The sequence below is a fragment of the Tauraco erythrolophus genome, chromosome 10, assembly GCF_009769465.1.
Source record: "Tauraco erythrolophus isolate bTauEry1 chromosome 10, bTauEry1.pri, whole genome shotgun sequence".
Lineage (NCBI taxonomy): Eukaryota > Metazoa > Chordata > Aves > Musophagiformes > Musophagidae > Tauraco > Tauraco erythrolophus.
In genome coordinates this window covers 7,942,460-7,956,178 of record NC_141474.1, presented here as the reverse complement: position 1 = coordinate 7,956,178, position 13,719 = coordinate 7,942,460, and the positions used below count along the sequence as shown (strand labels likewise).

Sequence of the window (13,719 nt, the reverse complement as noted above, 5' to 3'; positions counted from 1 at the left end):
TGTGCCCCCCTCCCCAAGCTACCCACAGCACGGGGTGCCATAGGCACCCCAAGGGGGTGGCTCCCAGCCCCATCCCTGCACCCCCAGGGCAGCTCTGTGCCCCACCAGGTGCTCCCTTCCCTCCCCTCGCTGCGCCGGAGCCCCCCACCAACACCAGGCCAGCAGCACCGAGAACAATAAATACTGTAATAAATAGAGAAAACCCTGTTGCATGGCACTGCTCCAGTAGCAGGCGGTGTAGCCAGGGTCCCGGGGTACCTGCCCTGCTCGGCTCTCCCCAGGGCCCCTCAAGCGTGGGTGCGCGCAGGTGCCCCTCTGGCTGTGACGAAGTCAGCCCTGCCCCACGGAAACACTCCATCTTGGGGACGGAGCACGCAGTCCTGGACGGTGCTGTCCCAGCGGCAGGTAAGCGTGGCTGCATCCGGCTGTACCCTCCCTCCCGCTGGCTCGATGCTGAACCTGGCCGAGGGCTGGGGTGGCAGCCAGAGCCGAGAGCCCTCCTCAAAGCTGAGGAGCACAAGGATGGGGGCAGCCCCATAGCCAGGGCTGTTGGACAGGTGGCAGGATGGGGTGTCCCAGAGCCCCTAGGGACCAAGGTGGCCTTGGAGGCTCATCACCAGGACAGCACAGCAACCTTCAACAGGTAGGACACGTTCCTGGAGACCTGAGCTGGGGGCAGTGCCAGGACCGCCTTAGGGCCCTTGCAGGCTGGAGAAGATGGGTGGAGGAAGCCCTTTCCACGTTGGGCATGAGGAAAGGCTATTCTGGTGAGCAGCAAAGAAAGTGGCCCCAGGGACTCACAGAAGCCAAGGGGAGCTGTAGGTGGGCGGAAACCAAGGGTTAAATCAAACCACACCAGTAGGATGGGACAGTGTCACAGGCCCCAGTGGCCCTGGGCACATCGCCGGGGCCTGTGTCCCTGCCAGGTTTGAGGCTGGAGCCGGTGGCCAGTTCTCACACAGTCCTGTGGCCCAGTGTGTGCACACAAAGCGGCGTTTTGTGTCCTGCGTGGGGGGCGGGTGAGGCCCCGGCTCAGATGGGCTTGTACAGCAGCGTGGTGACGTACTTCTTCTTGTAGCGGTGCGTGGCACTGAGCACCATCACACCATCCTGTGAGAGGCACAGCGTCAGCGGGAGCAGGTAGGAGAGCTCCTTCCCCCCAGAGCAGGGCACCCTCAAGGCAGCCATCGAGGGGAGCAGCCCTAGACTGTCCCTGGTGTCTCGAGCATCACAGCCAGCAAGACACGTCCAACACCCACAACAAGGAGCCAGGGCAGAGTGACAGAAGGGTCTGGTAGGCAACAGGAGAGCCCAGGGCTGCCCAGCTCTCCACGCCATGGGGAGGCAGCTACAGGGAACTGGGGTCTGTGAGGAGACCATAACCTACACCCCTGTGTGTGCCACCAGGCAGCCAAGCTGTCCTCACATGGGTCCTCCCATCCCTGCACCACCATCTCCACCCCCCAGCTGTCCAGGTTCTGCTCCCTGCAGGTGCTGCAGGCTCCTGGGAGCCACGGCAGCTCCCCTTCCCTCACCCAGCGGCCTCGTGGGACCTGCCCTTACCTTGATGGAGAGCGCGTAGAGGTGATTGAGCATGACGTGGTTGGGTTCGGGCAGCAGTGCTGGGTCACACTAGGAGAAGAGGAGTGTCACAGTGGAACAGCAGAGCCCTGACCCCCCCAGCCCCAGCCATCACAGGAGCTGCCACCTCAGGCAATCTGAGCTGCTGGTGTTTCTGGCTGTTCTGAGCAGGAACAGAGCTCTGCTAAGCACCAGGCAAAGCAAGGGGCCAAAGTGATGCTTTCCCCAGGAAATGCCAAGGGCCAGGCCCCGGCCAAGGGGAGACCAGGCTGCCTGCAGACAGGACTCCCCTTTCCAACCCCAGCGTGGCCCTCCGTATGCAGGCAGTATGCTGGTACCCACCGAGATATTGGTGTCCTTGTTGAGGATGACCTGGAGGAGGTGAGGCGGGAGGATAGGTGGGGATTTGAAGCGCTCCTCGGGCCGGTATACGTACATCTCTTGGCCATAAGGACCAGGTGGTGAGCTTGATAAGTCTAAAGAGAAGAGATGGGAGGAGATGTGAAACGGCTAAAGCAGGACTGGCAAGCACAGAGCAGCTTCCAAGATGCTGAGAAGCACCCAGCAGGGTCTTTCAGGCACAAACATCTTCCGTGAGCCACGGGCATGTATCCTACAGCAACAGCTCAGCCTTTTCACAGTGGAATAAGCAGCCAGGCGAGCCCTAGGCATTTCCAAGCAGGGCTGTAAGGAGGTACGTGCACTGATACAACACAAGCACCCTGTGGTATCCACCCCAAGACCCCTGCGCACAGCTCTCAGCACAGCTGGGTCCCTCCCCCTGCAGCAAGGAGCCGGCTTGCCCCAGAGCTGTACCCTTTGCAGAGGGGGCACGGGCCCAGCAAGCAGCACGCCTGCACACTCCTGATGCTGCAGAACTGCCTGACAAGGAGGTCCCAGAAAGGGCAGATGGGAAGTCCAGATTGAGCAGCTGCTCAGCCTCTGTGAGGGACCACAGGAGCTCATGGTCACGGGAAGCTGGACTGGCCATACATCCCAGCCACATCTGACCTGATCATTTTGGAACAGTCAGCAATTGGAAGGGCTCCATCTTCATGGAGCTGCTGCTGCTTGATGGCTTCTTTACAACGAAGTATCTCCTGCGCAGGCTGGGTGAGGACGTGGAGCTGAGCTCTATCTGAGATGGGGTTTGTACCAGGGATGGCAGGCTGCACTCAGAGCGCCCTGGACCAAAACACAACTGAGCTACCTGCCAGCCTTACACACCGAGCCAGCACTGCCCACGTCTGTGTGGTAACACAACCTGCTGCTGTAACACAAGTGGAGAGGGAGGTTTCTGATGTGCTAGCACCAGTACAAATTACCTTGGCGTGGAAACCGAGAGTAGCTGCTGAAAATAACCTGGATCCTACTCTTGCCCAGATCAGATGACTTACTCACAGCTGAACAGACAGAAAGGGGTGATGTTCCCGGCGTACACCAGTCTGAAATGACCCTGCTCTGGGACGGTGCTAGCACAGAACAAGTTACACCAGCACAAGGCCTCAGCTGTGGGCTGCTGAGGACACGCTGCCAAACACTACTCTTCCTGGGTGCAGGCCCACACCTCTGCTCGGGGGGTTTGTTCACCCCCAGAGCAGCGAGTCTCAGAGCAGAGGAGGTGGAAAATAGCACATGCAAAGCTGCAATGCCACAAAAACTCACCCCGACCTGAGGTTTCTGAGCTCTCCAGGGAATCCACCTTCAAAGCGTCGAACACCTCAAAGTCAGACTTCTTGACGTGAATCAGGTTGTTAATTGTCCCCATCTGGCTGGTGACCACAGGCTGGAGAGAACTGAGGTAAGAGTCTTCCTATGTTTACCTCCGATCAAAGCACAGGCCATGCTTCCTAGATCCTCCCAGACCCAGCTCTCTTTGCTGTGCCATTAACTCAGAGCACAGGTGGAGCATCCAGCACTCCTCTATGCTTGCAGATCTCTGCTGTTTACCCTGGGATGATTTCCCTTTACTCCCAGGCTTCTACATCGCCTCCTGTTTTCATCCTCTATCCTGCTACATGCTGATGGGTAAGCATCCTCTCTTTCCCATGCTGCTACTGTATGATTCAGTTTGGAGGAGAACCTGCAAGTGAGTGCTAACCCCATGGCCCATCTTCCCATGTAGCCAATTCCAATTGGGGCTTAAAAGCCTTCTGGTGTTTCCCTGCCCCTCGTTACCTCCCTGACACTGCCCCAAAAGCATGTGTAAGCCCAGAGGAACCAGCCTCTGAAAGGACTCATGGGACAGAGGTGCTCCATTTGTTTTGGCAAATACCCTCTGCTCTTCCTGTTCCCCCTCTGCTGCAGTTACATCATGTCTAGTCCCCTGAAGAGACAAGATCTGCAGGGATAAAACTTTGAGTGTTACCTCAGATGGGTCATGGACCCACTGGCCATCCACAAAAAATTTGTACTGGTGCTCTCCTTCTGGGAGGTCCAGGATAGCGACAAAGTCGTTGTGGCTGTGCAGAGAGAACAGACATGCAACAGCATTACCCTGTTGATGCTCTGGACGCTGCTCTTCCGTGAGGTCCCAGAAAACAGCACTTTTTCACGCACCGCCCAGCCCCTCTACCCCAACACCTTCTTGTGGGATTAGGCTTGCTCATCATTGTTGATCTGAGGCACGGACACAAGAGGCGTGAGCATTCAGAGCACTGATGTGGCTCAAACCCCTCGGAGCCCAGCCGCAAGGAGCACAGGAGGCAGTCCAGCTTGCAGACCTGCCCTGCGTGCCCACAGAAAATCAGCGTGGCAGACACCCTGTGCAAGACACACTGGAGAGGATGCATGGGCAACACATCTAACCCTGTGTTGGCACTGCAGGACGAGGGCAGTGAGTGTAGCAGCTCTGTTAAGCCTGCAATTGAGATAAACCCCTTCCAGATGATTTGCTGGGATTATGCCCAGAGCCCTACACACTATTTCCACAGAAATCACAGATGTATTGTGGAACAGCGAGAACATCATTAGGGCAGGAAGACACACGAGGGACAAATAAACAATCCCCGCTGGCAACAGCACAACTAGGCATGGGGTAAGGCCACAGCCAAAGAAAGAGCTGACAGCTTCCAGGGGACTATCACATATTTGAGCAGGGCTCTGCTGGCAGGACTAGGTGCTGCGTGACATCCAGCTGAGCAAGCAAAGTGGCCCATCCTGTCCCGTCCCTCTGTTTCACAACTTACCACCACCACGCAGCACCACCTGGGGAAGAAGCTGACTACGTATTTGTGCTCGGACCCTTCAGCTTGGGGGAACTGAGAAAAGCCAGGTGAGCAAAGCAAACAGCAACCAGCACAAAGAAGGGAAAACACTCTCTGCGATGGAGCGGAGGAAACATCAGAGTGACCTGAGGGACTGGCTACCTCTTGATGAGTGGGATCTTGGTACTCCAATTGTTGAAAGATCCAGAGATAAAGACCTCTTTGCCTCCATCGGCCCAGCGAATGACAGTGGGACGAGCCTGTTGGGACGGTTTCACTGACTCCTCCAGATCTGGCTGCCATGACACAAACTCCTTGTCCCCGGGAATCTAAGCAAAGAAAACCAGAGCCTGACTGAGACATAGAGACAACTGGGACCACATTTACTTCTCCCTGGCCTCTACCAGCCCACCTGTGCATGCCAGACAAGAGCATCGCAGAGCTCCTCCAGCCTCCCAGCTCTCCACAGACCCCTCACGTGGCTGGGACCACAGGCCCGCACAGCCAGTGAGCTGAAGCCCCAGCCAGGGTCCCAGAGGGCAGGAAAGGGAAGGCAGTGGCCAGCCCCTACCTTGGAGTCGTGGGAGCTGAAAACACTGGGGTCGTCAGTGCTGCCCACCATGATCTTGTGCGGGTGCTCCTTGGTGGGGTGGGGGGCACCGGAGCCGTCCGAGCGGTGGGACTTGGAGCCATGGCGCTCCCCAGACACTCGCTCGCTGGTAGTGTTCCCCATGACAGCTCAGCAGCCCCTGTAAGAGAGAGAGGACAGCAGTGTGCCTGTGCCCATGGGCTCCAGCAGAGAGGAGAGGAGCAAAGGCGCCGTTTCCCAATGCTGCCGTTTCCCAGGGCAGACTGACAGGGATCCTAAAAAAGGCCCAAAGTTCATTCCCACTGCCAAGTTTGGGAGCTGAATGGGAATTTAACAAGACAGCTTGACCTAATTATAGCCACATCCTTATGAACCATCACTCTAGTTAAGCTGGTTATTGTTTTACTCCAAAACCGATACTAGTTAGACTGCGTCCCACACAAGCCCTCAGCAGAAGGCACAGTAGAGGGGCTGATGGGAAAAATAAAGCCAACCTTTATTGGCAAATCAATTGCTTGGCATTAACAGAGCCTCTTTCACAGTCCCACAGTCAGGCTCTACAGGAATATCCCATATATCCAGGAAGAGAACAGCCGAAGAGTGAAAGCAGCAGCTGTTTAACAGCTCCCAACAAGTCTCCAAGAGCTCGCGGGCAGAAGAGCAGAGCCTCGCGCCCGGCAAAGGCGACAGGGAGCATTTAAAGTCTCTGAGTGGAATCGTCCAAGCTGGAGCTTGGCCAAGGCATGGGGCTAATGCCATGGTGTCTGCAAAAAGCTCAGCGCTTGGTGGCATTCACGTAGTATTCACCAGGCAAGCCACCACCTCGTCTGCGGCGCAGCACAGGGAGGAGGTCTGCTTGTTACAGCCCTAACCATCAGCACCGCCCTGAGCGCTCCACCCGGCCACTCGGAGGCACATGATGAGAGAAGGGCAATCCCAGCCACCTCAGCGCTGCTCTGCAGCTGGAGATGGGCCATCACCCCCGATCCCACCCAGCTCAGAGAAGGCAAAGCAGAAGAACAGGCCATACGGCACCAAGCCATGAGCAAGTACACACCTCTCGGGACAAACAACAAAGCCACCACAAGCTACGTGGGACTCTTCGGGCTTCACCCAGTTTCCAGCAGCTGAGATGGATCAGGGTTCTTGCCCTCTTCCCAGACTTATTTTGCAGCTTTCACCTTACCACACCGATCATGGGCTCTGCAGGGCTAGGCAAGAGGACAGCCAGCCTTGCTTCATGCACTCAGTTGCAGCATCTGGGGATTTGTTTAGAAGATCAAGTTATATGAAGGGTGCCAGGCAAGGCTGCCAGCCAAAGCCAGGCTTTAGAACATTACGGAGCAATTACTAAAGTATTTCTTAAATCCTGAGGGGTAAAAGGCAGCTCGAGAGGGCAGTTAAGCCGTTCCTCCACCCCCTCTCAGTGAGGATCAAGTATACCTGAAAATCTAGGTCAGATGAGCTGCACCAGTTGCTCTGACACCTTCCCCCTCTGCCCTGGAGAAGGCTCAGCCAGCTCCTCACAAAACCTTCCCCTGTGCCACTAGACCTGATGTTGAGGATCTTTTTCCCCAGTATCTCCACTAAGGCTCTCTTACTTCTCATCTACAGAGAGGAAGGTAAGAAGGGCTGAACATCCTCTTGCACCATGACAGACCTGAGAGATATATGCAGGGGTTAACAGACATGAAAGCTTCCCTTTCTCTCCTCTAAAAATACAGTCCCTTGGGCTGTCCCTTACAGGTCACGCTCTCCAAACGCCTCCTTAAGTTCCTCCCAAGCGGTGGCTCCTTTCTGGCGCGTGGCATCCAAAACCCTCTGCAGACAAGACTACCCCACCTCCTGCATCACGCACGCAGGCACCCAGCTGAGCTCTCTGAGCACGGCCTGTGGAACTCGGCTTTACTGAACTAACTTCTGCAGCTCAAACCCTCTGCGTTCGGACGAGCCCTTGTAGCACAGCATGCTCGGATGGTGTGACACAAGGACGTCCAAGTCACTGATGGAAACGCTGCCTGTACCACAGCCCAAGCAAACTCCGCAGCGTGCCAGCGCATCCGCTCCCAGTTGGGCAGCCAGCCGCAGGCTGCAGTGAGGTGGGTGCCTGCCGGCCGGATCACAAGGCCCCTTCAGTCTCCAGCAGCCCCACCTCCCCACTCCGCTTCTGAAAATGACACGTGAAATAGACCAGTTCCCCCTGAAATGTACCACACTCGCTGCCGCTCCCACCCAGCTGGCGACCCACGTCGGGGAGCACAGGCGGTCGGCCCGAGAGGGTTTATTTTGGAGAGATGGGGTCTCTGTTCCCGGCCGACACCTCCTGGTGCTGGAGTTACCCAGGGAAGCCCGATTCGCCTGGACTCGCCCGTCTCCCTCGTTGGGAGGAGGGAACCAGAGCTCAGCCGTGAGGTTGCCGTAAGGTTAAAGGGACGTGCTGGGAAGCGAGGGGGAGGAAAGCCTCCCCGCCGCGGACTCACGCCAAGCAGGCGCGGCGGGGACGGGGGCTCTGCAAAGCGGCGGCGGCGGCTGTCACGGCACGCCCGGCCCGCGGCCGCCCGCTCCCCGCGAAGCGCCTGCCAGGGCCCTGCGGAGAAGCGGGGCACAGGGCCGTGCTGAGGGGCTCTGCACCGGCTGCAGAGCACGGCAGGGGTCCGCCGTGCCAGCGGGGTCCGGCCCGCGGCTGCTCACCGCCGTGCCCCCCGCGGGGACGCCCAGCCAAGCCTCGCCCGCCACGCTGCCCGACCGCACAGCGCCCGGCCAGCTGCCGCCCGCCCGCGGCCTCACCGGCCGCGACACGCCGCCGTGCCCCCCGGCCCCGACCGCGGCCCCACCTGGCCGCCGCCGCCCCGCTCTCCGCCTCCGTCCAAGATGGCGACACCCCCCGCCGCCACCGCCAGCCTCTGCGGGGCGCTCTAGCCCGCCCCCGCCCGCCGCTCTATGGCCGCGCCTCCCCGCCCCCGCCACGAACCCGCTGCCGGGCAGCCGCCATGTTTTTTGAGGGCAGCTTCGCCCGTTGGAAAGGGCGGCCGGGCTGGCGCGCGGACATGCTGGCTGAGGCCTGTGCGGCTTCACCCGCGCCGCAGCCGGCGGGCGGCCATGTCGGTTGAGGGCTGGGACCCGGGGGTGGAGCCCCGGGCGTGGCGGGGAAGGGGCGAGGGATGGTTGCGGGGTGGGCAGGTGGGCCGTGGGGTGGGCAGGCTGTGGGCTGGGCCGTGAGGTGGGCCATGGGGTGGGCAGGCTGGCTGTGGGGTGTGAGTGGTCAGGGTGTTGCCCATGGGCTGGCCAGGCCCTGCGTGGGCAGGACAGACATCGGAGACGGAGACAGCCCACGCAGCATGGTCCCTGGTCCCCTTGGCGTGGAACAAGCTTTATTGCCCTTTTCCCCAGGCGCCCTGGCCAGGCGAGTTTCCAGTTTCCCCACCACCTCTGCGCCAACCTAACCCACAAGTAGAGCTTGGGGAGCTGCCCGGTTAGGATTTAGGAAAGGGGAGTGATCCCTGTCCTTGGAGCAGCCCTCGACAAGACCTGGTATGGCCCCTGCACAGCAGGAAGGTGAGACAGACCAGGCTGCATCTTCAAGGAACTGACTTCCTCCATGTGTCCTGACACAGCAGCAGACCTAGCAAGAGACAACAGAAACACCCAAGTCCAAAGGAAGGGAAGAAGATTGCCAGGAGGACCCGCTGTCTCCTTCATTTCAGGTTAAGGAGAGAGCGAGATGTAGACAAGCGTGGCCACAATCAAACCGATGCTGAAGAAAACCTTGAAGATGTGGGGCACGGTGCTGGACTGGGGCAGACGGCCCCCGGCTCTGCTTTGCAGGGCTCTGACGACGCGCTGCCGCTGGGTGAGGATGGCCTCCCTGGCCCCTACCCACTTGCCTGGGCCCCGCAGGCGGTACTGGTACGGCGTGCAGGGTCCGAAAGCCACCTCCAGTGCCAGCTTGGGGTCGGTGAGGAAGAGGGTGAGCAGGTTGGGCTTGACCCCGACCTGGCAGGCGAGCTCGTCCATGTAGGGGATGTAATCCACTTGGATGGTGTGCCGCCGGCTCTTCACGTACCTGTGGTCAGGGAGGGTGGGCAGGCTTGGCACGCAGGTAGGGGGGTAACAGCAGCAGGGGCGATGCCTGCGCCGGGTTCTTACCGCTCGGCCATTTTCTCCTTGGTTTGCGCGATGTCAGCCAGCATGGCAGAGGACGGTGGCAGGTCCTGCAGCCCTGGGGAAGAGGAGGTGGTGGCTGCGGGGAGGGCTGTGCTCCTGCTGTGGTATGGCTGGCTCTGCAGCCCAGCCTCTGCTCACACACACAAGTCTTTGGGGCTTTGAGGGTATGCCGTCATGGCAGGAGGAAAGCAGGAGGCAGGATGAAGAAAGTAATGGCAGGAAAGGAGACACAGAAGGTGGTTTGCAGGCAACGGGACCTGTTAGTGGCCCCAGCAAGAGAAAATGAGCACAAGGCTCCTCGCAAAATGCAGCACTGTTTTTTGTCCCTATGAATAAGCAGAAGGAGGACAACAAAGGTGAGTGGAGGGAGGCAGTGTGCGAGGGGATGCCACCGGTTGAACAACTCAGCCTTGTCATGGCCAGGGGAGCCTGGCTGTGTCCCCCCACCCGGCCTCACTTACCCTTGAAGACACGGGTGGCCCAACGACATTGGAGCTCAGAGATGGGCATGATGGCACCCAGGGGCTGGATGAGGCCGATGAAAGCCAGTGTCGGCTTCTCCAGGTTGGCAGGGAACATGAATTTGTAGAGGGGGATCTGGTTCTCCACCACCTTCACGCAGCCCTCAAGGAAGGGGAAGGAGAAGCTGTATCCTGTGGCGAAGACCACGGCATCAATATCTTCCCTGGTGCCATCCTCAAAGACTGCAGATGTCTCCATGAACTCCTGGACGTTCGGCTTCACCAGCACTCTGCCTGAAATGATGCGGTTGGGCAGGTCATCATTGATGGTCGGGTGCTGGTCAAGGATCCTGGAAAGCACAGATAGACCTTGTTTGTGGGGCCTGGGCAGTGGGATGGGCAGTACTGGGCAGATTGCCGCTGAGGCACTCACCGGTGTTGGGGCTGGAGGCCATAGAGTGCATGGTCAAAACGGGAGTTCACCTTCCTCTCCAGGAGAAAGTTGCTGGCGTTTTGAGGCAGCAGGTTGTGGAGGAGCTGTACGAAGCGGCTGATGTAGGAGAAGTCGAAGGGGTACCCGCCATCTGCCACTCGGTGCAGCACCCAGGTCCCGCGCTTGGTGCTGAGGAAGACCTGGGAGGAAGGAGAGGGGAGGTGGTGGTGTGGCAGCATCCTCGGGACTGGGCTGGGCTGCCAGCACAGCTGCTGGGACCACAACAGCCACCCCAGTCGAGAGGGGACAGGGTGCTCATGGCTGGTTGTGGTGCTGGAGGGAGGGGAGACCCCAAGGGATGGCAGAGGGTCGCTCAGTGCCCTCCAGGGTCCGAGTAATAAGCACCCCAGCCCCGGCGGCTCTCCCACCACACCTGCTTGGCTGTGTGGCTCAGCTCCACCGCGATGTCGATGCCTGAATTCCCGGTGCCGACAACGACCACTCGCTTCCCCAAAAAGGACTGTGGGCTTTTGTAGTCCCGGCTGTGCAGGTACCAGCCCTCAAACTTTTCTAACCCTGGAAGAGAGAGGGAAGCCATGCCAGGCAGGGATGTGGGGCAGGGGGTGGCTGTCCTCCTGCTCAGACTGGTGGTGTGTTTTGGGAACAGGCTGGGATCAGCATGACCAATGGGAGCAATGCAGCCCTGGGATGATGCCCAGGGAGGCAGTGGCATCTCCAGCCTGGGAGATGCTCAGTGTGGCCCTAAGCATCCTGCTCTGGTTTTGGGCCTGCCCTGGTTTGGAGCAGGTCTTGGTCTGGAGACCTCCATGCTGCCATCCCAAAGTCTTCCTGCAGTTCCTGCCCTGTGTTGGGCATTGAGGGCAGAGGAGCAGCTGGGGTCTGTGCCATCCCACCAAACCGTGGTGACGGTGCACTCCAGCCTGTTTCCCACTCAAAGAAGGTCTCCAAAACTGACAGCCCTCAAGTTATTTTGCCTAGCACCAAGAGAAGCCCACCACCAGTGCCAAGCTTTGAAGCCTAGCTGGGGAGCTGGAGAACCCAGTGGATGCATGGCCAGCAGCTCAGGGAGCCTGGCTCTAGTGGGAGGGTGCCATGCTGGTCAGGCACTGATGGCATGGCAAGAGCAACCAAGGGCAGACACCAAGATGGGTGGGGCAGCAGCATGCTTGTGCAATCCCACTTGGTGTGTTAACCTGTGGAGGCATTTTTGGCAGCAGCCAGACTGGAGTAGGGGCTAAGCTGGAGAGGAGGGTGCTCCCAGGGTTGTCAGGGAGCAGGCGAGCAGCATGCAGCGTGGTACCTGGGAAGGTGCTCAGCGGGAGATGCGCATCAGTGTGGTGCCCGGTGCACACCAGCACGGCATCGAAGATGGCTGCCTCCTGCTTCCCCTTGCTCTCGGTCACCACCTCCCACCGGCCCGTGGTGGTGAAGTCGGGGCACTTGGCCACACGGCACACGCTGGTCTGGGTGCGGGGGGAGCAGGTGTCAGGCACCCTGTGCCCCCCGGCCACGCCGCTGCTGCCCCCCAAGCCCCGTGGCGCTCACCCTGAAGCGGATGTGGCGGAGCAGGTCGAAGCGCCGGGCGTACATGTGGAAGTACTCCATGATCTTGGAGTTGTGCATGTAGTTGGGGAAGTTGTCGGGGATGGGGAAGTCGCTGAAGCACATCATCTCCTTGGAGGTGTTGATGATGACGGAGCGGTAGATGCTGGCGCGGCCCTCCTCGGGGTGCTCCTGCGGGAGTGGGGCACGGCTCGGCGCTGACTGGGGACCCCAGGGCTGCCTGCCTGCCCTGCCTGGCGCCTCAGCGTGCCTGCGGTTGCAGGATCAAGCCACGGATGGTCGTAGCACCCATCCCTGTGCTCAGCACCCTCTTGCGAGAGTGACCGCCCAACCCACAAAACAGAGAAGAGGAAGCTCTGAGTTGGCAGGGGCCATGCAGTGGTGACAGTGGGTTGAAGGGGTCTTGTGCCTCAGTTTCCCCACTCTTAGACCAGCCCCAATGAGGTGATGCGTTCCCAAAGCTGCCCCAGTTGCCACATCGGGTTTTGCTGGTTTCTAAGCCACCTCTGGCCCTTCCAGCTGGGTGGCTGCTCCTGCTTGCCGAGTCTCTGCCCGGGCAGCCAGGCACTGCTGCCCTGGCTCTGCTCCACCACCCCCACCTCTGACCCACCATGGGCAGAACCAGCAGACTGTAACTGAGCTGTCTCAAATCCCAGGCTGGCGTGGTGTGGTGTGTCCCCCCCCGGGCTCTCCCACCCGTGTATCAGGGCACGGCGGGAATGCTTGTCTTCTTGTCGGTGGTTTCCTGGGGGAAAAAGTCAGCGGCCTCATTAGGTGGGGGCAGAAACGAGCTCTGGGGCTTCCCCAGAGACAGGGAGAGCCAAGGCACAGAGGCACTCAGTGCCTCTGCGTGGGTGAGTGGCATGGAAGCAGGAAGAGGAGCAACCGGGACTTCCAGGGAAGGGCTGAGCAGGATCAGGACAGCCAGTGGGGTCAGATGGGACCAGAATGGATAGGAAAGGGCTGGAGGGGACCAAGAGCAAAGCAGCAGAAGAAGGGATGGATGAGACTGGGAAGGGAGGGATGGAAAAGGGGAAGGCTGAACTGGGGGAGCGAGCCCTGGAGTAAAGTCCTTGGGGAGGGTCTGTCCAGCTGCTGGTGGGAAGGAGACGGGCCCCATGTGTCTGGCACACCAGCTGGCACCATGGGGACCTCCTGCTGCTGCAGCAGATTTTCTTTCCTGTGGTTTTTCTTGGAAACCCGCCTGCTTCACGCATGCAAAGCAGGGGAGTGGTGCATGGTTAGCTGCCAACAACCGATCCCAGCTCCGTCTATGGTTCTGCCGCCGGGCAGGCTGATACAGCGCAGGGCTTACCTCGAAGCGCCAGAGCCCTCCGATGTCCCCGCTCCTCTCGAAGCAGGTGGGTACCAGCCCCTCATCCAGGCAGCATTTCAGGGCGCACAGGCCAGAGGCACCAGCCCCGATGATGGCTACTCGCTGGGCAGCCATGTCCTGCAGTCGGTGGTGGCAAGGATGGAAGGGAAGCCCCTTGGCCGAGGGGCAGCACGTGACTGTGGAGCCTGGTGGGTCACACTGGGGGGAACGCGCGGTGCTGCTTGGTCAAGGATGGCTGTCCCTGTGCTTCCTGTGGGTGAGCGAGGTCAGCTGCGGTGTCACAAGATGTGTTTCTTCCAGACATGATCTACAGGTTCCCCCCACTGCTGTGCCACACCTCCTGCCTGCACCCGCCCTCCGCAAGG

General features: G+C 59.7%; 2 protein-coding genes across 4 annotated transcripts; both read right to left on the bottom strand.

The window, feature by feature from the left end:
* Positions 1 to 212: 212 nt before the first annotated feature.
* Positions 213 to 7,476, bottom strand: PRKAB2 (protein kinase AMP-activated non-catalytic subunit beta 2). Of its 2 annotated transcripts, none has more exons than XM_086617810.1 (8): positions 6,434 to 7,476; positions 5,359 to 5,536; positions 4,950 to 5,116; positions 3,950 to 4,043; positions 3,247 to 3,367; positions 1,924 to 2,057; positions 1,564 to 1,632; positions 213 to 1,110 (listed from the first exon to the last, which is right to left on the bottom strand). In XM_086617810.1, exons 2-8 carry the CDS (start codon positions 5,518 to 5,520, stop codon positions 1,033 to 1,035), a joined length of 825 nt encoding a protein of 274 aa, XP_086473936.1. In that variant the 5' UTR covers positions 5,521 to 5,536; positions 6,434 to 7,476; the 3' UTR covers positions 213 to 1,032. The 2 variants fall into 2 exon arrangements, with proteins under 2 accessions (XP_086473936.1, XP_086473938.1); XM_086617812.1 differs by having other exon boundaries at positions 3,253 to 3,367.
* Positions 7,477 to 9,081: 1,605 nt separating this feature from the next.
* LOC104382836 (flavin-containing monooxygenase 5) lies at positions 9,082 to 13,468 on the bottom strand. Of its 2 annotated transcripts, none has more exons than XM_086617808.1 (8): positions 13,334 to 13,468; positions 12,001 to 12,189; positions 11,756 to 11,918; positions 10,868 to 11,010; positions 10,435 to 10,634; positions 10,002 to 10,351; positions 9,523 to 9,616; positions 9,082 to 9,439 (listed from the first exon to the last, which is right to left on the bottom strand). In XM_086617808.1, the coding sequence occupies exons 1-8, from the start codon at positions 13,466 to 13,468 to the stop codon at positions 9,082 to 9,084; spliced, it is 1,632 nt and encodes a 543-aa protein (XP_086473934.1). The 2 variants fall into 2 exon arrangements, with proteins under 2 accessions (XP_086473934.1, XP_086473935.1); XM_086617809.1 differs by having other exon boundaries at positions 9,523 to 9,595.
* Between the last annotated feature and the right edge of the window lie 251 nt (positions 13,469 to 13,719).